Source organism: Babylonia areolata, chromosome 12, assembly GCF_041734735.1.
Source record: "Babylonia areolata isolate BAREFJ2019XMU chromosome 12, ASM4173473v1, whole genome shotgun sequence".
Lineage (NCBI taxonomy): Eukaryota > Metazoa > Mollusca > Gastropoda > Neogastropoda > Buccinidae > Babylonia > Babylonia areolata.
Genome location: NC_134887.1, coordinates 21537250 through 21560589, shown reverse-complemented (window position 1 = coordinate 21560589; position 23340 = coordinate 21537250). Strand labels below are relative to the sequence as shown.

At 45.0% G+C, this 23340-nt stretch overlaps 1 protein-coding gene across 1 annotated transcript; it reads right to left on the bottom strand.

Moving 5' to 3' along the window:
* Positions 1-409: 409 nt before the first annotated feature.
* On the bottom strand, positions 410-22535 carry LOC143287861 (calpain-5-like). The gene is made up of 11 exons (XM_076596098.1): positions 22383-22535; positions 20385-20516; positions 18853-19055; positions 17288-17477; positions 13511-13701; positions 12097-12192; positions 10957-11137; positions 9887-9967; positions 5188-5307; positions 4184-4380; positions 410-536 (listed from the first exon to the last, which is right to left on the bottom strand). The coding sequence occupies exons 1-11, from the start codon at positions 22533-22535 to the stop codon at positions 410-412; spliced, it is 1671 nt and encodes a 556-aa protein (XP_076452213.1).
* Positions 22536-23340: the final 805 nt, after the last annotated feature.

Here is a 23340-nt window from a genome sequence, read left to right as displayed (position 1 = left end):
CTCAGAAGTTGCTGGATAATTCGACATAATCACGGGAACAGTCGATTTATCAGAAGTCGCCCGGATAAGTCGACGTACTCGCGGGAAATGTCGACTTCTGATAAGTTGAACTCCGGATAAATCGACGCTGAAAAAATTTCCCCTGGCATGTCGATTTATCCGAAGTTCACTGTATTAACATTAATGACAGGTTCTCCCTCTCTCTCTCTCGCGCGCGCCTGATTTCTGTGGAAACGTGTAGGTGCCAGTAGGTATATTTGCGTTATATATGCATGGACGTTGTACATTCGCATGTCGATGTATGCGTGTGAAACTTATTTGTATGAAGGTGTGTGTGTGTGTGTGTGTGTGTGTGTGTGTGTGTGTGTGTGTGTGTTGTTGTTGTTGTTGTTGTTGTTGTTGTTGTTGTTCACTTACTGCCCTTGTGTCCCGGGGGCGGCATCAGGTCCTGGCAGCCGATGACGGTGATGGACGTCACACACTTGTAGGCCGCCATGCAGGGGAAAGGCCGGCACGGGGCCTCGTCCACCAGCTCTCTGCACACACACACACACACACACACACACACACACACACACACATACACACACACACACATACACACACACATACATACATACATACACACGCACACACACACACACACACACATACCATCAAGTGCATGCCAGTCATGGAAGAACTTGACGCAGAGCCAACTGAGGACGAACTCAGCAAGGCCATTAACAGCCTGACATCAGGCAAGGCACCTGGCAGCGACGGAATTCCCCCAGACCTCCTTGACCACTGCAAAACTACTCTTCTGCATCCTCTCCTCACAGTCATCTGTCAGTGCTGGAATGAGGGAGCTGTACCGCAGGACATGAGGGACACCAAGATTATCACCCTCTACAAAAACAAGGGTGAAAGGAGCGACTGCAACAACTACAGAGGCATCTCACTTCTCAGCATTGTAGGCAAAGTCTACACTCGGGTCCTTCTAATCCACCTGCAGAAACTGGCCGAACGCGTTTACCCGGAATCACAGTGCGGTTTCCGAGCAGAGAGATCCATGGTAGACATGATTTTCTCCCTTCGCCAAATCCAGGAGAAGTGCAGGGAGCAGAGGATGCCCCTGTATGTCGCTATGTCGCATTCATTGACCTCACCAAGGCCTTTGACCTAGTCAGCAGAGACAGCCTTTTCAGGGCTCTTCGAAAGATCGGCTGCCCCCCGCCCCCCCTTCCCCCCACCTCCCAAAATGCACAGCCTGATCGAGTCCTTCCACTTCAACATGAAAGGGACAGTACAGTTTAATGATAACCTCTCCAAGCCCTTCGATGCACGCAGCAGTGTCAAACAATGCTGCATCCTCGCCCCCACCCTGTTTGGAATTTTCTTTGCTCTTCTCCTGAGGCATGTGTTCAGCACAGAGCAAGAAGGGATCTACCTGCAGACCAGATCAGATGGCACGCTCTCAATCTCGCCTGCCTCAGAGCAAGGACGAAAGTCCACGAAGCCCTCATCAGAGACATGCTCTTTGCCGATGATGCCGCAGCGGGACTTGCAGTCACTAATGGACTGCTTCTCCCAGGCCTGCAAAGATTTCGGTCTGACCATCAGTTTCAAGAAGACAAACGTCCTAGGCCAAGACACGCCATCTCCACCATTGATGACTACGAGCTTGAAGCCATCCATCAATTCACTTACCTTGGGTCCACCATCACCGACAACCTCTCCCTTGACACCGAGATCAACAAGAGGATCGGGAAGGCAGCCACAACACTAGCCCGCCTCACACAAAGAGTGTGGACAAATCCCAAGCTGACCACGAAGACAAAGATGGCTGAATACAATGCCTGCGTCCTCAGCACCTTGCTGTATGGCAGTGAGGCGTGGACCACACATGCTCGTCAGGAGGAAAGGCTCAATACTTTCCACCTGAAAAGCCTACGGCGCATACTCGGCATCTCCTGGCAAGACAAGGTGACAAACTCCGAAGTCCTGACTCGCGCTGACCTCCCGACCATGCTCAGACAGCACCGGCTGCGCTGGCTGGGCCACGTTCGCGGCATGGAAGAAGGTCGCATCCCAAAAGACATCCTTTATGGAGAGCTCGCCACGGGACAGAGAAGCATCGGCCGCCCACAGCTGAGATATAAAGACGTTTTCAAACGTGATATGAAGGCGCTTGAGATCAACACTGAGTCCTTGAAGATTACCGCAACAGCTGGAGAAGCACTCTCAAGAATCTGCTACGGATTGGTGAGGACAAACTGTCAGCTGCTGCAGCAGAAAAGCGAGCTCGCAGAAGAGGGACGGCAGCCAACAGACCAGCATCAGCTTACACATGTGACCGCTGCGACAGAGACTGTCTCTCTCGCATCGGTCTCTACAGTCACAGGCGACGCTGCTTGGTCCAAGCAGACAGCCCAATTAGACATTAGGTCGGATATACTCTATCCATAGTCAGCCATGACTGAAGGAGGCCTCCTATGTAGCACAGTCGAGTCAATTGAGGCAAAGATAAACAAGTACACACGCAAATGGCTTGGTGTCCCACCTGGTCTCACTGACGTGGCACTCGAACTGTCGTCAAACAAAGCTGAGGCTACCTCTGAAGTCCTTTGTCGAAAAATAAAAGGTAGGGAAGGCAAGACTTCTCAGCATGCTCGAAGACTCAGGTGACAGTATTGTGAGATCCAACCAACCCAAGCTGAAGACTGGCAGAAAATGGAAAGTCAGGGAGGCAGTCAGTGCAGTGAAAGAAAGCCTTAAGACGAAGGAAATAACAGGACACACCCAAACCAACAAGACAGGGCCTGGGATCGACAAAGTTGGAATGGTGGTCCAAGGCAAGGGGGAAAGCAAAAAGAGATATGATCATACCGGAGATCAAGAAGGAAGAGGATGATAAAAAGATCCAGAAGGCAGTCCAGCAAGACCAGCAGGGGCAGTGGACAACATGGGAAAATGCACTTCAAAGGAGCCTCAGCTGGAGCGACATGTGGAACATGGCCCCTCTGAGGATCAGCTTCATCCTGAGATCTGTGTACGACCTCCTTCCCTCGAAAACAAACTTGGTGAAATGGGGGAAGGCAAATGACCCTGCGTGCCCACTCTGCCATGGCAAACAAACAATGGAACATGTGCTCAGCTCATGCAAAGCAGCGTTGAGCCAAGGACGGTACACATGGAGGCACAACCAAGTGCTAAAAGAAATTGCACACGTGGTGAGCACTGTCCAAGGAGCACCACCCCCACCAGGAGTTCCAGTAGATTTCCACTCGGCAGAAGGCAATAAGTCTGGCCAGGAAGTTTCCAAAGCATGGAAACGTGGGCTGCTTGATGGTGCCAAAGATTGGGAATGCACAGTTGACCTACAAGAGATGAAGAAACACCCGGAAATCATCAGCAAGAGCGGCATGAGACCTGACATGTTACTCCACTCCAAGGCAATGAAACAAGCGATTCTGATTGAGCTCACTGTGCCATACGAAAGCAGAATGGAGGAAGCCCACACCTACAAGACCGAGAAGTATGCTAGTCAAGCCAGAGAGATTGGTGCAAGAGGGTTTGTGGGCGCATCTGCCTATAGCCTCATGAAACAGCTGTCGATTTCTGGCAGAGAGAGGACATGGGCTCTCAAAGCAATGGCAGAAGCAGCAGAAAAGAGTTGCAGCTGGATCTGGTTCAGGAGGAATGAAAGTAAACTTCAAAAGGATTAAATGTCCCTACTCAAACTAGGCGTACGATGGCTCAGTGGTTAAAACGTCTGCCAGAAAAGGTACTCAGTTCTGGAGTGACGACCACCCTGAAGGCGCGGGTTCCAACCTGCTGAGGACCAGGGGAAAAAAAGGAATGCGAGGAGTTAAGGGCCGAAACACTTGACTGAGGGGGGATTCTTCTTTGAAGACCTTGTACTGTGCAGCTCTCCTTACCAATATATATATATATATATATATAGAGAGAGAGAGAGAGAGAGAGAGAGAGATTACTTTAGTGCTGCAGCCTTGGGGGCTAACTATGCCTTTGGGAACCATCCCAACGCCGAATGTCCTAAAAACCCTCTTGGTTGAGAGAGTGGAGATGGGGGAGACACTCTCCACTGTAATCAATCGATCAATATATATATATATATATATATATATATATATATATATATATATATATATATATGGCAGCTAAAGATTGGCTGACTCACCTGCCACTGGCGCTGTTGGTGGTGTAGAGACGCACGACGAATTGGCCCACCTTGCCTGGGATCTGGGTGCAGGGCAGGACGATGTAGCGGCCCCTCCTCAGCCTGGCCGTGCCGAACACTGAGCGGTGGTTGCTGAACTCCGACGTGAACATCTTCTCCCAGGGGATGTGGACCCGGTACCGGCGGTTTGCCTCCACCTACGTGTATTTAGTGGTGACACTTGTTTTGTTGTTGTTGTTGTTCAAGTCTTTCACATAATTATGTTTACCTTCACCTTTCATGAATGAATGATGTTGAATGATATTAGTATAGCGCCTACCTAGTTAAGTGATGGCCTAGAGGTAACGCGTCGAGACTAGGAAGCGAGAGAATCTGAGCGCTGTCGTTCGAATCCCATAGTCGCCAGTACTTTCTTCCCCCCTCCACTGTACCTTGTGTGGTGGTGTGGGCGCTAGTCATTCGGATGAGACGATAAATTGAGGTCACGTGTGCATCATGCACTTAGCACACGTAAAAGAACCCAAGGCAACAAAAGAGTTGTCCCTGGCAAAATTCTGTAGAAAAACCCACTTCGATAGGAAAACAAATGAAATTGCAGGCAGGACATGTGTGTCTGTGTATGTGTGTGTGTGTGTGCGCGTGAGTGAGTGAGTGAGTGAGTGAGTGAGTGATGAGTGAGTGAGTGAGTGAGTGAGTGAGTGAGTGTGTGTGTGTGTGTGTGGATACATTACACTTTGGTGGAGATAGAATCGGGATCGTGCAAGAAAGCACGCGTGTCTCTGTTAATTCATTATAAAATAAGAAAGAAAAAAAGGCGTTCTGAAGAGGATCGAGCTTTGGTCGATGCTTTGAAAAGGTGTTTTGTGAACTGGTGTTGGAAAAGAAAACATGGGGGTTGTGTGTGTGTGTGTGTGTGTGTGTGTGTGTGTGTGTGTGTGTGACAGGAACAGAGAGAGAGAGATAACAGATGGGAAGATGAAGAGAGAAGGGAGACAACAGGGGACCTTCAGGAGGTGAAACCCAACGGTGTTCATGCGTCCCAGCAAAGCTTCCCTCCCTTTGACGTCATGCTGCTCCAACGTCACCATGATGTGGTCAGTCTGGCCGGTGATGTCAAAGGCGTACTGGAACATCGTTACGTCACTGCCTGACACTCTACTTCTCATTACCGTCATTGCCTGACACTACTGCTCATTACCGTCACTGACTGTCACTCTACTGCTCATTACCGTCATTGACTGACACTCTACTGCTCATTACGTCATTGACACTCTACTGCTCATTACCGTCACTGACTGTCACTCTACTGCTCATGACCGTCATTGACTGACACTCTACTGCTCATGACCGTCATTGACTGACACTCTACTGCTCATTGCCGTCATTGACTGACACTCAACTGCTCATGACCGTCACTGACTGTCACTCTACTGCTCATGACCGTCATTGACTGACACTCTACTGCTCATGACAGTCATTGACTGACACTCTACTGCTCATTACCGTCATTGACTGACACTCAACTGCTCATTACCGTCACTGACTGTCAGTCTACTGCTCATGACCGTCATTGACTGACACACTACTGCTCATTACCGTCATTGACTGTCACTCTACTGCTCATTACCATCATTGACTGACACACTACTGCTCATTACCGTCATTGACTGTCACTCTACTGCTCATTACCGTCATTGACTGTCACTCTACTGCTCATGACCGTCATTGACTGACACTCTACTGCTCATTACCGTCATTGACTGACACTCAACTGCTCATTACCGTCACTGACTGTCACTCTACTGCTCATGACCGTCATTGACTGACACACTACTGCTCATGACCGTCATTGACTGTCACTCTACTGCTCATTACCGTCATTGACTGACACACTACTGCTCATTAACGTCATTGACTGACACTCTACTGCTCATGACCGTCATTGACTGACACACTACTGCTCATTACCGTCATTGACTGACACACTACTGCTCATTACCGTCATTGACTGTCACTCTACTGCTCATTACCGTCACTGACTGTCACTCTACTGCTCATTACCGTCATTGACTGTCACTCTACTGCTCATGACCGTCATTGACTGACACTCTACTGCTCATTACCGTCATTGACTGACACTCAACTGCTCATTACCGTCACTGACTGTCACTCTACTGCTCATGACCGTCATTGACTGACACACTACTGCTCATGACCGTCATTGACTGTCACTCTACTGCTCATTACCGTCATTGACTGACACACTACTGCTCATGACCGTCATTGACTGACACACTACTGCTCATTACCGTCATTGACTGACACTCTACTGCTCATTACCGTCATTGACTGTCACTCTATGCTCATTATGTCATTGACTATCACTCTACTGGGAGGAAGGTGGCAGAATGGTTAAGACGCTCAGCTGCCAATACAGAGAGTCCGTGAGGGTGTGGGTTCGAATCCCGCTCTCGCCCTTTCTCCTAAGTTTGACTGGAAAATCAAACTGAGCGTCTAGTCTTTCGGATGAGACGATAAACCGAGGTCCCGTGTGCAGCACGCACTTGGCGCACTGAAAAAGAACCCATGGCAACGAGAGTGTTGTCCTCTGGCGAAATTACGTAAAATGAAATCCACTTTCATAGGTACACAAATATGTAAGCATGCACTCAAGGCCTGACTAAGCGCGTTGGGTTATGCTGCTGGTCAGGCATCTGCTCAACAGATGTGGTGTAGCGTGTATGGATTTGTCCGAACGCAGTGACGCCTCCTTGAGAAAGTGAAACTGAAACTGATCTACTGCTCATTATCGACAGTGCCTGACAATCTACTGTTCATTACGTCATTGACTGTCACTCTACTGCTCATTACCGTCACTGCCTGACACTCTACTGCTCTTTACGTCACTGACTGTCACTCTAAGGCTCTCTGAGGACGAGTGATTTCTTTTTCCACGAACCGCATACAGACAAGCTGAGAGCAAACTAATAATGAAAAAAAGTGCGGTAGCAATGACAACGGCAATGACAATGACACTTATTTTAATGTCCATTCAGCAATGAAGCCCTTAGGACACGTGGGCAATACAAACGAACGTGAACACAATTCTGGAAACTGACACACGCACCTCTCACCACCATTTAACCTCTCCGTCTCGCCAAACATAAACATGCATTTACTTGCAAGCAAAACATGCATGTACTCGGAAGCACAACTTACACATACCCATGAGCAAAACATGCACGTACCCGCACGCAAAACATGTATGTACCCGCAAGCTCATACAACGCACTCACACCTTCCCTCCCTCCCTCTTTCTCACCACCCCTCCCCCCAACACACACACAAACACACACACTCACACACACACGAAAAGAACAACGGACCATCTTGAAGATTCAATCACTGATATTGAATCACAGTCACTAAATGAAGTTTCTTTTTTATAATTTGCATTGCTTGCGCAGTGTATTTTGCCACATCTTGTATAACATTTTCATTACTACATGACAGAATATTTACTGCATGTGTCTGGTCAGGAATTTGACAAGCTGATTCTAAAATTTCACAGTTACGACGGATATCCTTATATGCTGAACAGTGGAACAAAAAAATGAAGTTCATTTTCGGTTTCCATTTCACATTATGGGCAAATAGCATCTAATTCTGTTTCACGTAGAAACCATTGCCTACAGTTCCTTAATCTACTTACTCTTAATCGAAATCGAATTAAGTTATCTCTATGCCATTTGTTTGTAATGAAAGTAAGGTATTTTTCTGCTTGGAAAATGTTTTTAAAAGAATAGAACCATTTATATTTATCATTATCTATTCAGCTGCATTTGTCAAGACTAGTTTTATCTGTGTGTCAAACAATTTCCAAAACAGATCTGTGTCTATAGCATCCAATTTTTTCAGTGACTCAGGTATTTCTATCAAACCCCCCCCCCCCCCCCCCCCCCCCCCCCCCCCCACACACACACACACACCTTTTCCCTTTTTCACTGGCCTCTGACAAAGCAGTAGTAATACTCAGTTTTGTTGTGAAATACATTCCTAGATATTTGTATGATTCTGTTACTTTTACTTCATCATTTCAATTATACCATCTTTCTCTTGCAGACAAGTACCCACCCTTTTCTGAAAACCATAACATTTGTCTTATCGAGATTATCTGTTAAATAAAAACGATCTGCTTCACGTTTTAGACTGTTGAGCCTATAACAGTGTCAGACAACAAAATCACATCATCAACAAATAAAAACAAGAAAATTTCTATAGCACAAGGAATTAACTGGACACCATGTTACCTGTCTTTGACAATTCGAAGGCCAGTTCATTAATGAAGAAGGAAAATAATTGGGGATTTAGTAAACAACCTTGTTTAACACCTCTGGGACAATAAAAAAACAAAAACAAAATAAACTTTTATCATAAATCATAAATACCTCTAAGAGCATGATATAATTCACTTTTTACGCCATTTTTTCCTCAGAACTGCCCATAATGTATTACGATGAAGCGAATCGAAAGCTTTTTTTAAAGCCAACAAAGGCGACATATAACTTGGTATTCTTCAGTAAAAAAAATTCTGTACTGTGGCATAAGTGCGGTAGCAGGCTTGAGAGAAAGAGAGACAGAGAGGGAGAGAGAGGGAGCTGGGTATCAGACCTTTCAGGTCCTTCAAAGGAAAAGTTTTTTTCTGAAACAACAACAACAACAAATGCAGGAGAACAAGCTGGAGAGGCAGGCATTGGAGAGTTGACAGATTAAAAAAAAAAAAAAAAGGCAGAAAACATTCAACCTCGTATGAAAAAGTGGCGTGCGTGGGTGCATACGTGTGTGGGTGCGCTGTGTGTGTGTGTGTGTGTGTGTGTGTGTGTGTGTGTGTGTGTGTGTGTGTGTGTGTGACCGTTCGTTCGTTCGTGCATGTGTGTTTGCGTGCATGAGCGCGCGGATTAAAGTATGTGTGCGTGTGTGCATCCCCACGTTTCCAATGAATATAATGTATAAATGCTTGTATGATAAATGCCAAACAGGAACTGTTTAATGATGCAATGTTTTATTTGTTACTCGATTGTTTACCTGTGTGCATTTTAATCGTTGTTGTTGTTGCTGTCTGTTACGTGTGTGTTTAGGGATGGGGGACGGGGGTGGGGTGGGGTGGATGATGGAGAAGTGTGAAGGGATGTGGGTGTGTTTGAATTGTCTACAATTTTATTCATGTATGCATGTGTTTTACTTTATCTAGAAAAAGAATTCCCCCATTTTATTGGTATTTATTTATCTATTCATTTATTCATCTTTATTTAGTTGTCTATTTATTTATTTATTTATTTATTTACTAACATTATCTTTTTTTTTAAATCTATTTAATACATAAATGTAATGTAGATATGTTTCTGTGAGGAATGTTGAATAAGAATTGTGTTTTTCACACAATGGTGTGTGTGTGTGTGTGTGTGTGTGTGTGTGTGTGTGTGTGTGCGCGCGCGTATGAATTGTCTACATATATCTGCATTTCCAATTTAATCAGTAAATGTCATGTACAAATGTTTCTATGGGGAATGTTTAGCAAGAACTGTTTTATCACGTAATGGTGCAGTTTATTTGCTAAAGTTTATTTGCTATTGTTAAAGTTATCATGAACAGATATATTTATAATCTTCTTCTCCTCTCATCGTGGAAAGAATCATGGCTTACTTGAGGATTGAAGAGAAACTTGAAAATAAATTTCCTCTTGTAGAAATCTCCTGGAATCTCGGTAGCCGGTTCTGTGCTGTTCTGCAAACAAGCACGGTGAAAAAGCATGAATATCACACATTCCCATCAAGTCTTAGCTTTAGAATCACACCAATACGATACTCAGCAAAAGAAGCAAATAAACATCAACATCGATTGGTAATAAAATCTGCTTCGTGATCCAGACATTACACTTCTCTTTTATGTTCATTCTTATCAATCGGTACCTACTTTAAAAAAAATCCAAATGCAGTAAACATTTCGATCGTGTAGTAAATGTCACTGTATGTGCTCTGTCCAGAATTTGTATTTCTTTTCTCTTAACTGCGAACAAGAAAAACGAGGCCATGCTGTCTTCAATCCCAAACATCAAATGCGATTTTCTGGATCCGGATCCTTCACGAAATGAACCGTTCATGATCCTGAAATACAGCTTAATCCGGAAGATTTACAACCTGTTATTGGTAGAAGATTCACTATGTTTCATCCAAATTTTGTATCGGCAGACAAAGTATTTCCAGACAAAATGACAATGTTAAAGTTTACCACAGACACACAGACATACATACAGACACACAGACAACTGAACACCGGATCATAACATAAAGTTACACTGTTTACACTAGTGAGTCCAAAAAACTATCACTACTTCCCAAATATGTTGTGGCCAAGCAGTCCATTTCGAACGAAGGCAATGAGTGGTATATCTTTTTAGACAGCGTTCTGTTCTAAAACAGTGGTCAAATAAAGGAAAAGTGGTGTGGATGCACACGTTCAAACAAGTCAATAGACGGTCAAACGGACAAACACACAGACAAACAGAGATGTACATACTTACATACATACATATATACATACAGACAGACATACAGACACAGACAGACATACAAAAAGACACACACACACACACACACACACACACACACACACACACACACACACACAAACACAAGCATACGTACATATAAACATAAAGACAAACAAGACAGACAGGCAGGCAGACAGACAGAAAGACAGGCACACAGACGTACCCCAGAGTTGATGAGATGGATGGAGGTCTGGTACTCCCCCCCACCGTTCATGCCGGCCGTGGTCCACTGGCTGTGCCAGATAGACTCGTTCCACGTCTTCTTGATGGTGAAGAAGGAAGTGTTGACGAAGTGACAGATGTCCACGCTGGTGAAGTAGTGGACAAAGTCCGTAAATGCCATCCTGCCAAAACCGGCACGTGTAAATGAGGGGACCGGAGAAAACGACACTGGTGAATAAAGGACCGGAGAAAACGACACTGGTGGATGAAAGACACTGGTGAATGAACGACACTGGTGAATAAAGGACAAACGACACTGGTGAATAAAGGACAAATGGCACTGGTGAATAAAGGACAAAATGGCACTGGTGAACAAAGGACAAAATGGCACTGGTGAATAAAGGACAAATGGCACTGGTGAATAAAGGACAAAATGGCACTGGTGAACAAAGGACAAAATGGCACTGGTGAATAAAAGATAAAATGACACTGATCAATAAAGGACAAAATAACACTGATCAATAAAGGACCAAAGAAAACGACACCGGTGAATGAAGGGTCAAAGAAGCCAGCATGTGTGAAAGAGGGACCAGGGAAGCCAGCATAGGTGAAAGAGGGACCAGGGAAGCCAGCATGTGTGAAAGAGGGACCAGGGAAGCCAGCATAGGTGAAAGAGGGACCAGGGAAGCCAGCATGTGTGAAAGAGGGACCAGGGAAGCCAGCACATATGACGGAAGGAAGCCAGCATGTGTGAATGAAGGAGGCCAGCATATCAGCAAAGTACTAACAAGGGATGCCAGCATGTGTTGTGAATGAGGGACCACAGAAGTGAGCATTTGTGAATTAAATCAAGGACCAGGTAAACAAGCAATATTGAATGAGGAACAAGGTACACCAGCATTACAATACTATACCATTCATGAAATGCAATAGTCAATACAATGCAATGTATTCTCCCCAAAATAAAACAGAAATGTAAGTACTGATTTTTATTACCCTTTCTTCAAACTCAAACAGTATGGTGTACGGCCCCAGTGCTACAAAATCTCTCTCTCTCTCTCTCTCTCTCTCTCTCTCTCTCACACACACACACACACACACACACACACACATACATAGAGATGCATGCCGGAACTTATACCAGAATTCTCCTTCCTGTCTGAATTTGACGCCATTTTTCTCCCACTCGCTCACCGGCATATACTTCCACTCCCGAGACCTGCAAAACAGAGACATACTGATCAGGTATCAGTGGCCAATCGTGAGCGTTGTTACTGGTCAGGATATGATCATCACCAACGTGAGGTGAACTCACCACATGAGAATGGTATATTGCAGTATTTGGAAAAGACACTCACTGACAACGACGTGTAGCTTTTTGTTGTTGTTGCTGCTGTTGAAATTTCCACATCATTCATCTTATATGTATCAGTCTACATATTCTTTCATATGTGAACCTGACAAGGTCATTCGAGCTTACTCATATATATATATATATATATATATATATATATATAACCTACTTTCTTTTACGTGCGCTAAGTGCAAGCTGCACACGGGACCTCGGTTTATCGTCTCATCCGAATGACTTGCGTCCAGACCACCACTCAAGGTCTAGTGGAGGGGGAGAAAATATCGGCGGCTGAGCCGTGATTCGAACCAGCACGCTCAGATTCTCTCGCTTCCTTGGCGGACACGCACACACACACACACATATATGGTGTGTGTGTGTGTGTGTGTGTGTGTGTGTGTGTGGTGTGATGGCCTAGAGGTAACACGTCCGCCTAGGAAGCAAGAGAATCTGAGCGTGCTGGTTCGAATCACGGCTCAGCCGCCGATATTTTCTCCCCCTCCACTAGACCTTGAGTGGTGGTGTGGACGCTAGTCATTCGGATGAGACGATAAACCGAGGTCCCGAATGCAGCATGCACTTAGCGCACACGGCTAAATTCTGTAGAAAAACCCACTTCGATAGGAAAAACAAAACAACCCGCAGGAAAAAATACAAAAAAGAAAAAAGAAAAGAAAAAGAGAAAGGGGTGGCACTGTAGTGTAGAAATCTGTTGTGATAAAAAGAAATACAAATACAACTACAAATACAATATTATATATATATATATATATATATATATATATATATATGTGTGTGTGTGTGTGTGTGTGTGTGTGTGTGTGTGTGAAAGTAAGCTAATATATCCCTATATTGTCAATATAATTGAGTCAATGTTCACGAGAAAGGAAGCGAAGAGAAGAAAAAAATCGTTAAAAATATGTTCAAGGGACAATAAAACCTCCCCTATCGTTTGCATAATCATGGCACGACTGAAGTGTGATACGAACACATCGATAACAACATCGGATCAGATAAAACAGGGTCTGATCAAGATCAGAGTTCTAGTTACACACACACACACACACACACACACACACACACACACAGATAGTTCATCTGTACAGCGAAGCGATACACGCAGAACAACAACAAAGAAGAAGAAAGGAAAAGAAAAGCGACAGTGGAAGTAGACGGAGAGCTGACGACAGCAGTGGCCACCCACCCGTCACTCCAGGGCCCCGTCCATTCCTTGGCCTCCCAGGGGTTGAAGAGCCGCACCAGGCGCATCTCGTTCGTGCCCAGGGTGGACTCCAGGGACTTGCTGAGGGGAACGGACGCCGCACCGGACAGCGTGTAGCCCTGGCCCAGAACCAGGCCGCGCTCCCCATCCGTCCCCCGGTCCCTGGGGGAACACTGCAGGGGGTCCAGGCCACGGCGCCACGCCGGTCAGCGGTGGGCAGAAAACAAACAAAAACAAAAAAATAACCCCAAAAAACCAAACCCGGAGTGGACGCAATTGTAGTGTGATAGTCTTTCTTTCGTTACTGGGCCACTTTCACTTTCAGTTTCAGTTTCTTAAGAAGGCGTCAATGCGTTCGGACAAATCCATATACGCTACACCACATCTGCAAGGCAGATGCCTGACAGCATCTTAACCCAACACGCTTGTGAAGCCTTGAGTGCATGCTTTACTATATCTGTGTACCTATCAGAATGGATTTTTTTTTTTGTGTGTGCATAATTTTGCCAGAGGACAACACTCTCGTTGCCATGGGTTCTTTTTCAATGCGCCAAGTGGTTGCTGTATACGGAACCTCGGTTTAACATTGTCTCATCGGAAAGACTAGACGCTCAGTTTGATTTTTCAGTCAAACTTTGAGGAAAGGGTGAGATCGGGATTCGAACCCACACCCTCACGGACTCTCTGTATTGGCAGCTGAGCGTCTTAACCATTCTGCCACCAACACCATGGAATAGCCAATGATTCTGTCGTGGCTGATGCATGCTGGGAATTTTCGTGTCTCCATAACCCACCGAACACTGACATGGATGACAGGATCTTTAAAGTGAGTATTATTTGATCTTCTGCGTGCACATACACACGAAGGCAGGTCTGCATACAATGCTGACCTGGGCGATTGGAAAAATCTCCACCCTTTACCCACCAGGCGCCGTTAACGAGACTGGAACCCGGGACCTTCAGACTGAAAATCCATCGCTTTGACCACTCGGCTATTGCGCCCGTCAAGTCATCAGTGTCATTGTCGTTGTAGTCATCATCGGTGTCTTCCGCGTATTTGCCAGTCAGGGTCGTAAAGGCAAAACAATTGGTAGCAGTAAACTTTGCAGTGAAATGAGACAGTCAATCCATGTAACTGAAGAGACGCTCATTTAAAGCACACAAGCAAACGCGAGGTACTAATATCAATATTGGTTCACAAACTCCCGGACGTGCAGTACTCATCTGATCCCAGTTTAGGGTCAGCGAAATATAGACCACTCTCGTCGGTTCGTGTTTAACTCTCTCCATTCGAACGGCGAAAGAGACGAGGTTAACAGCGTTTCACCCCAGTTACCATCATCAAAATATTGCAAGCGGAAGGCTCTTACACTGAAGAGGTGAATGTTGACAAAGAATACCACAATTCTGACGACGGAAGCTACAGGTTGGGTCATTGAGACACCCACTGGACATCCGAGGGGTATGTGTAGAGGAGAAGAGAGGACTGGCCGTACTGAGTGTTAAAAGACAGCTGAACAGGAGACATTCATGTCAAGTCTGTAATGTTGTCAGTTCTGTATTTGTTGTCTTCTCTCTCTCTCTCTCTCTCTCTCTCTCTCTCTCTCTCTCTCTCTCATATCAGGGGACCGTACGATAATCAAGAAATGGAAAAAGTGTCTTTCGGTCTTTCGGTCATAATAAGTATGGTGAAAATGGTCGATACCCACTCCATATAAAAACAAAGATCAAATTATTAGATACTGGCTTAGATTAATACAGCTCCCACTGCCAAGAATAAGCAGGCAAGCTAAAAATTTTTAATCAGATTCTGTTTTAACCACACAAGGCTTTGGGATTGTCTGGATGTGTCAGGGTGTTGGCAATGATCGAATATTTCTAGCAGAATTTAAAGACAGATTAATTAATTCGTACAAACAGGATTGGCATTCCCACATTGAAGAGTCAGAAAAATACAATTGGTTCCTCTCTTTTAAGAACCTTTTTCACACTGAAAAATACATTAAAGTGATAAGTAATAAATGGCACAGAACAAGCTGCCTCGATTCAGACTTAGAACTTTAAGCCTAAATGCAAACAAAACATGGTTCTCTGCTGAAGGTCCGCACGGTCCCCTTGTCCTGTGTGTGGTGCTTCAGTTGAAGATGAAATTAATTTCCTTTTTATGTGTAAGTATTATGAAGAAATTCGAAAGAAATGCTTAATTTTTCCAAGGTGAAAACTTAGAGAACATGAACATTACCACTATGCTTATGATAGATAATGAAGTAAAGATAAGATCACTAACGAGATTTATCGCCCCAGCTTGGGATTGTCGGAAAAAAAAACAACTTCGGGAGCCTTATAGTTATTGAAAAAACACTGTTGACCTGATGTCTTTTCCACAGTTTATAATTATGAATGATTCTGTAGAAAGTTGGATGGTTGAGGTTTTTTATTTTAATTTTAATCTAAGCAATATGTTTTATTCTATGATTTCGTTGATTTTATTGTTGTTAGTCGTTGACTTTCTTTTCTGCTCTTAGCAATGTGTCAGTTTTTCTGTACACCGCCGTTAGTCTTTTATTCATACATTGTCCCCCTTGCCAAAGGATAATATTGTCAATGACAATAAAACAATCCCCGTGACCGTGTCTGTGTATGTCTCTCTCTCTCTCTCTCTCTCTCTCTCTCTCTCTCTCTCTCTCTCTCTCTCTCTACACACACACACACACACACACACACACTCATATATATATATATATATATATATATATATATATATATATATATATAGAGAGAGAGAGAGAGAGAGAGAGAGAGAGAGAGAGAGAGAGAGACGGACATGGACACGGAGATTTTATATATATATATATATATATATATATATATATATATATATATACTATCAGTGAATGCAGAAGTGTGATGTTGGGTTTCATGGAGATAGTGATGTCCTTCCATAAAGTTTCAGTCTGGACAGTGCTGATGCCTTTGCTACCGTGTGAGGATTTCTGGTTTGGATCTCTTATTACTGATGATGGACCCTAGATAGGTAAACTGCTGAAAGGATCCTGGCTTCTTCTCCTATCCCCAGCAGTGATGGTGGCGTTGTGGTTTTGTCTTGAACCACATATAGCCAAACCTTTGGTGATCACACCAAATTCTTTTTTTCTGTTTTCTTTTTTTAAATAACCAAATCGGACGTCAGTTTCATAACAATAGCGCAATCTTTTAAACACACACACACGCGCGCACACACACACACACACACACACACACACACACACACACACGCACATTTTCACACAAACATAACACACACACACACACACACACACACGCACAGTTTCACACAAACGTAACCCCCCACACACACACACACACACGCACATTTTCACACACTCGCACACAAGAAAAGAAAAGAAACTACAAGTGAGCAGTGTAAAAAGCAGGCAATAGGAAACAAATAAAAGAAAAGAAGAAGACGAAAAAGAAGTAAAAAGAGCGAGCTCCGTCAAGCCATGTTGTGCTTTTAAATGGTCTACAATTTTGTTGCTTTTATTGTTAACTTTATTTCTTGTTTTTAACATTTTTTATTTGATGGATTATTTTTTTCATTTTATGGCATGACCTCTTTTAATTGTCCTCTCTTACTTATGTTTCAAATGATATGTGTAAGTTTGTGAATGCTTTTAGTGCTATTGAAAAGCGCATTGAGCCTCAAGAACATACGTTATAGCAAGACAACTTAATAAATCAATAAAATGAATGTCTCACGGAGATCTCAGCGACAATCAGCGCCTTGTTGTCAGTGGCAGCGTAGATTTTCTGGAAGATCTTGCGGGAGGTGATCTCATGCGCCAGGTCGTACTGGCTCAGATCCAGACGCTCCGCCACCCCTCCCGTGAAGTCCACCAGGGCGTCCACAGCGAATCCCTGGGCCAGGGATTCGTAGTCCCCGAACAACCTGCAAGGGAAGTATAAGGGTGATTTGTTTTGCGATCTCGTACCACGAAGGGCTCATTAGCCAAGTGGTTAAAGCATTGGACTTTCAATCTGAGGGTCATGGGTTCGAATCTTGGTAACGGCGCCTGGTGGGTAAAGGGTGGGGATTTCTGCGATCTCCCAGGTCAACATGTGTGCATACCTGCTTGTGCCTGAACATCGTATTATGACGGGCATAACAGCCGAGTGGTTAAAGCTTTGGACTTTCAATCTGACGGTCCCGGGTTCAAATCTCGGTAACGGCGCCAGATGGCTAAAGGGTGCAGGTTTTTCCGATTTCCCAGGTCAACATATGTACATACGCACGCGGAAGATCAAATACGCACGTTAAAGATCCTGTAATCCATGTCAGCGTACGGTGGGTTATGGAAACAAGAACATGCCCAGCATGCACACCCCCGAAAATGAAGTATAGCTGCCTACATGGCGGGGTAAATAAAACGGTCATATGCGTAAAATGTTACATGCTTGTCTGCGAGTGTATGTGTACGTGTCTGAAATCCGATCAAATGACACAGGGAACGAATGATGAACACCCAGTGGCAGCCGTCTGTCAGTTCACCTAGATAGGCAGCCTGTTGTGCAAATGACCCCGTGTTTGTAAAGCACTTAGAGCTTGGTCTCCGACCGAGGATAGACGCTGTATATTACCATCATCATCATCATCATCATCATCGGCATGGAAGCCCATCGCGTGTGATGAAGGCGTCAGTCAGTGACTCTGGAGATGAGAACGTATCCGGAAAGCTGATGCACGAAATGCTATTTGTAAGTTTGTTTCCTCATTCCATTTATCTATCCATTTCCTCTGCTTTTTATCACACTCTCTCTTCCTCTCCTTGAAGGAGTGCATTGTGTGATAGTGTGTGTGTGTGTGTGTGTGTGTGTGTGTGTGTGTGTGTGTGTGTGTGTGTGTGTGTGTGTGTGTGTGCATTAGTGTGTATGTGTGCATGTGTGTATTATCTTTCTGTGTGTGTGTGTGTTTGTGTGTGTGCGTGCGCGCGCGCGCGAAAATTATCTATAATTCCAGCCATTTTCTATATCACCAGCCATGTGAAAACTCAACCCTTCCAACACTGAAACATCCAGGTGATAACACGTACCCTATCCCCCCCTCCCCTCTTCACCCCTTCCCCGGGGGGCGGTGTGGTGAGGCAATTAGCGCAGTGCAGAGAAGATGGTTCAGATGGGGAGTGAGGTGTGTTGCGGCGATGGTAGTTAATGGTGAAAAGTGGAGTCAGAGATGGGGTGGGAGCCGGGGAGGGGGTTAGGGGGGAAGGTGGAGGATGGGGAGCGGGGGGGGGGGGGGGGGCGGTATTGCTGACTGACTGACTGACTTGGCGTATGCCTTCTCGAGCAGCGCGGACCAGAACTCGTTGCGGGACTTGGAGTGGCAGAAGATGAGGCGGTTGTTGCGGGTGGGCAGGCGGTCATCCACCACCACCTCGATCCACTCCCCGAAGCGCCAGAAGTTGAAGCGGAACATGCCCACGTAGCTGTTCTTGGGGTCCCACTCCTGCTCTTTGTGGTTCGGGAATACCTGTCACACCGCCCGGGGACATACCCACAGGATCGATTGATAACCAGTCAATCAATCAAGTAATCGTCAGGTCAGTGACCGGTCACACCGCCACCCCGCCCCAGTGACACACCCAAGGGATTAATTAACAACCAGTCAATCAATCAAGTAATCGTCAGGTCAGGCACCTGTCACAGCAACCCCTCCCACCTGCCCCGGGTGCATACCCACGGGACCAATTGATGACCAGTTAATGAACCAAGTAATCGTCCGATCAGGCAGTCAGCCTGGGACATATGCATGGGATCAATCTATCACAAATTAACCAATCAGAGACATATGCACGGGATCAATATATCACCAGTTAATCAATCAGGGACATATGCACGGGATCACTCTATCACCAGTTAATCAATCAGTGACATATGCACGGGATCACTCTATCACCAGTTAATCAATCAGTGACATATGCACGGGATCACTCTATCACCAGTTAATCAATCAGTGACATATGCACGGGATCACTCTATCACCAGTTAATCAATCAGTGACATATGCACGGGATCACTCTATCACCAGTTAATCAATCAGTGACATATGCACGGGATCACTCTATCACCAGTTAATCAATCAGGTAGTCATCCGGTCAGTCAGTCAACAAATCAGTCAACCATTAAAGCTAACGGGTCTCACGAGCAGTCAGTCAAAGTCCAAGCCGGTCCATCAATCAACGGACCAATTGAACTTTTATTCTGTCATGTATTTATGGACCATCCCAGTCTGCGTGCCTTCCCAGGACTACGCCTTTTCATGCACACACACACACGCGCGCGCAGAGGGGGGAGGAGGTAGGGAGGAGGGGCAGAAGATGAAAAAAAAGAATTTCCGCGCCAGTTCAATGACACCAGACAGAAACAGGGTTCCGTTAAGAACCCTGATCGCTAGTGGGAAAAGGGGATCAGAAGTCCGATGCATGACCAATCCTGCCACGGCACCCCCACATGAGAGATGAGGGCTCTACTCCTGCTTCATACTGAGCTTTTCTCAGACACAGAACTCTCGTATGAACTGCTCAAATTCTTGTGGCATTATAAAATGCTGTTATCGTCCCTTGTTCATATGGCGCTATGTAGCCATAACAATAAAATCACTGGAGTCTGAGTTGGAGTTTCTCTCTCTCTGTCTCTACGTCCCTCGTGCACACACACACGCACGCACGCACGCACACAGACACCGCCACCTCCTCCACCAGGAGGTGTCCCCACGAATCCCCCAGACCCAGCCTTAGTCCTGTTCCTAGCAGAGCAGAGCAGGAGCTGGCCAAGTGGACCCTGGCGGTCAGCAGGCTACCTTCTGCCAGATGATCTTGTCCTGCACCAAGCTGGCACAGGCCGTGACGAACCAGGAGTTGCCCAGCTCCCCGGGCACCAGGTCGTCACAGGTGATGCCTTCCACGATCAGCTTGGGCGATTTACACAGCTCCTGCCAGCACCCAGCAACTAGCTTGTAGATAAAACTAGCCCCCAAACGGCTTCTAACAGTCAGTTCAACTGTCAGTTAGACAGTGTGATTAAGCGCTTTTAAGCTCTACAGGACAAACATTAGACGGTAGATGATAATCTTGATTTGCTAGAAATAGATAATGGAGTAACGAACCATCATATTTCTCATGAAGAAGTTCTGAATGCACTTTGGATAATAATAATGATAATGATAATAATAATAATAATGATAATAATAATAATAAAACAACAACACAACAACAACAACAACAAACAACAAAAAACACTCGCGTTCCCGTGTATCAGTGACTTGAACATTGTTATGAAAAACCAAGAAATGGCATTCCGTGGAAATAAACTTCCAAGGGAGAAACAAACGTGTGGTTTAACAAAATGTTCTCTTCTTCAACAACGTAAAGAACAATCGGAATATTGCTACGTCGGACCATTGGTACGTCTGACTATTGACTCGTCAGACAAATAAACGTCTGACTATCGACACGTCAGACAAATGAACGTCTGACTATTGACTCGTCGGACAAATGAACGTCTGACTATCGACACGTCAGACAAATGAACGTCTGACTATTGACTCGTCGGACAAATGAACGTCTGACTATCGACACGTCAGACAAATGAACGTCTGACTACTGACTCGTCGGACAAATGAACGTCTGACTATTGACTCGTCGGACTACTGACACGTCCGACTATCGTGCTGTAGTTCTATGACAGTAGTCCTTGCCTGTTTCGTTGTGTTGAGCTAGTCACTGAGCACACGTTTTTAGCAAGTTGTTAGGTATTTTCTGTCGACGATTTGATTTTCGGCGTGTATTTTGTGTAGAATAGTGTAGGACGTATTTCATTCCTGGGGCGTTACTTGATATTTTCGTCGTTCATCCCATTACTCAATTATAGATAAATAGATAGTTAGATAGATATAAATAAAAAGCTGGCCGTATGTTTCATCAAAATATTGAAGTGTATTCACTCAACCGAGCACAAGGCATTGTGCAGAGGGTTCCCCAGTGCTATGTTCCACCGTTATGGCATTGGTTAAACCGACGTGCTCCATCAAGTTACATCATACACGACACTTCAGTATTGTGGAGGAGACGTTAAGCTGAGGTTCCGTGTATTACGCATGTTGAAGAACACACAATCGAGGATCTGTCCATTGCAGAGTTATGCATAAAATTCATGCTGAAATATGCATTTACTAACTGGTGTCCAGCGGAGATGGATGAAATACCGTTTATTGTCAGGTTTAGTTGACATGCATACTTTTTTCCTTCTCAACTCACTCCCTACTGGGCGATTTGTAAGCACGTGTTCCTCTGTGTTTTGGGCGTTTTTGTAGTTTTTTTGTTTTGTTTTTTGTTTCTTTTTTTAATTGTTAAAAAATAACGAGCAAATACGGTCTCGTGAAATTTGGACACACAATTGTTGTGTTAAGTAACCCTTATGTAACAGTCCGTAATATAAATCACTGTTTTGTGTGACTGGCAGTCTGGAATGCATGTGACAATCAAGAAGTGCGTATTCCTTCACTGTTTCGGACTGGTCTTACCTCCCTTAAACGTTCCATGGCTGAGCAATTTCTCTGAATCTTTCGTTCAAACGCATAACACACTCACAGACACAAACTACAGATGTTGTGCAAAGGTCATCATCATCAGCGTCATCATCATCATCTCTCTCTCTCCTCTCTTTGTCTCCCTTCACTGTTTTTCTCTACCTACGCTCAAAGATCCACCCCATCCTCCCCTGCTCTTCTTCCATGTCTCCGTCCGTCTGCCCCCACCCCCGACCCCCACTCAGCCCTCCATCTCTCTCCTTGTCTTACTTTCGGCCTCTTCCACACGATGCTGGTGTCGTCTTTGGAGAAGAACAGGGACCTGTGGTTGGCAGGAAATTCAGGATCCTGGAAAAGCTCTCTGGACGCCAGACACCTCTTCCTCAGCCGTATGTAATCTTGATTCCGGTAATTTTTGGGCATACGCACTGAAAAGCGTTTAAATAAATTGCCGGGGAAAAAAGCGGAGAGAGAGGAGCGAGGGGGGTCAAAGAAAGAGGAGGGAGGGAGGGTTGGAGGGATAGAAGAGGTAATCGGGGATACATTGATTGAACAAAGAATGCGTGTGGAAGAGAGAGAGAGAAAGAGAGAGAGAGAGAGAGAGAGAGAGAGAGAGAGAGAGAGAGAGAAGGAGAAGAAGAAGATGGAGGAGGAGGAGGAGGAGAAGGACGAGGATATAAAAATAAGAAAAGGGTTAAAACAATTATGAAAACAAAAAGCAAGAGGCGAGTGTCAAACTCACAACTCATTTTATTTCACATAAATCACATAACTTTATTTCACATAAATGTGCATGAACGTTTTCCAGCACGCACTCACGCGTCATCATCAATTCTCCTCGACTCCTCTACTCTCCGCCCCCCTCCCACACACACACACACACGCACACACACGTGCACACACACACACACGCATACACACACACATGCACACGCACGCACACACACACACACACACGCGTGCACACACACACACGCATACACACACACACACACACACACACACACACACACACACACACAGTTTATCTCTTGGAATGTATGAAAAAGCGAACGCGTGCACTGCAGCCCACAGACAAAAACGAAGTAGGAAAACTTATCTCCGATCCCGGCCTGACACATTCCCCAATCTTTCTTTTCAGCTCTTAAAGAAAAAACAAACAAACAAAAACGAAGAAAAAAAGAAGTCTACTTCAGTCCAAAAGTCTACAAATCTAATTGCCACACTC

Coding starts and splice junctions, on each gene's coding strand:
- LOC143287861 (XM_076596098.1), bottom strand. CDS start 22,535: ATGCCCAAAAATTACCGGAATCAAGATTACATACGGCTGAGGAAGAGG. Junction 11,138..12,096: donor AGACAGGAAGGAGAATTCTG/GTATAAGTTCCG, acceptor CGGTTTTGGCAG/GATGGCATTTACGGACTTTG. Junction 5,308..9,886: donor AGTTTCTCTTCAATCCTCAA/GTAAGCCATGAT, acceptor ACGATGTTCCAG/TACGCCTTTGACATCACCGG.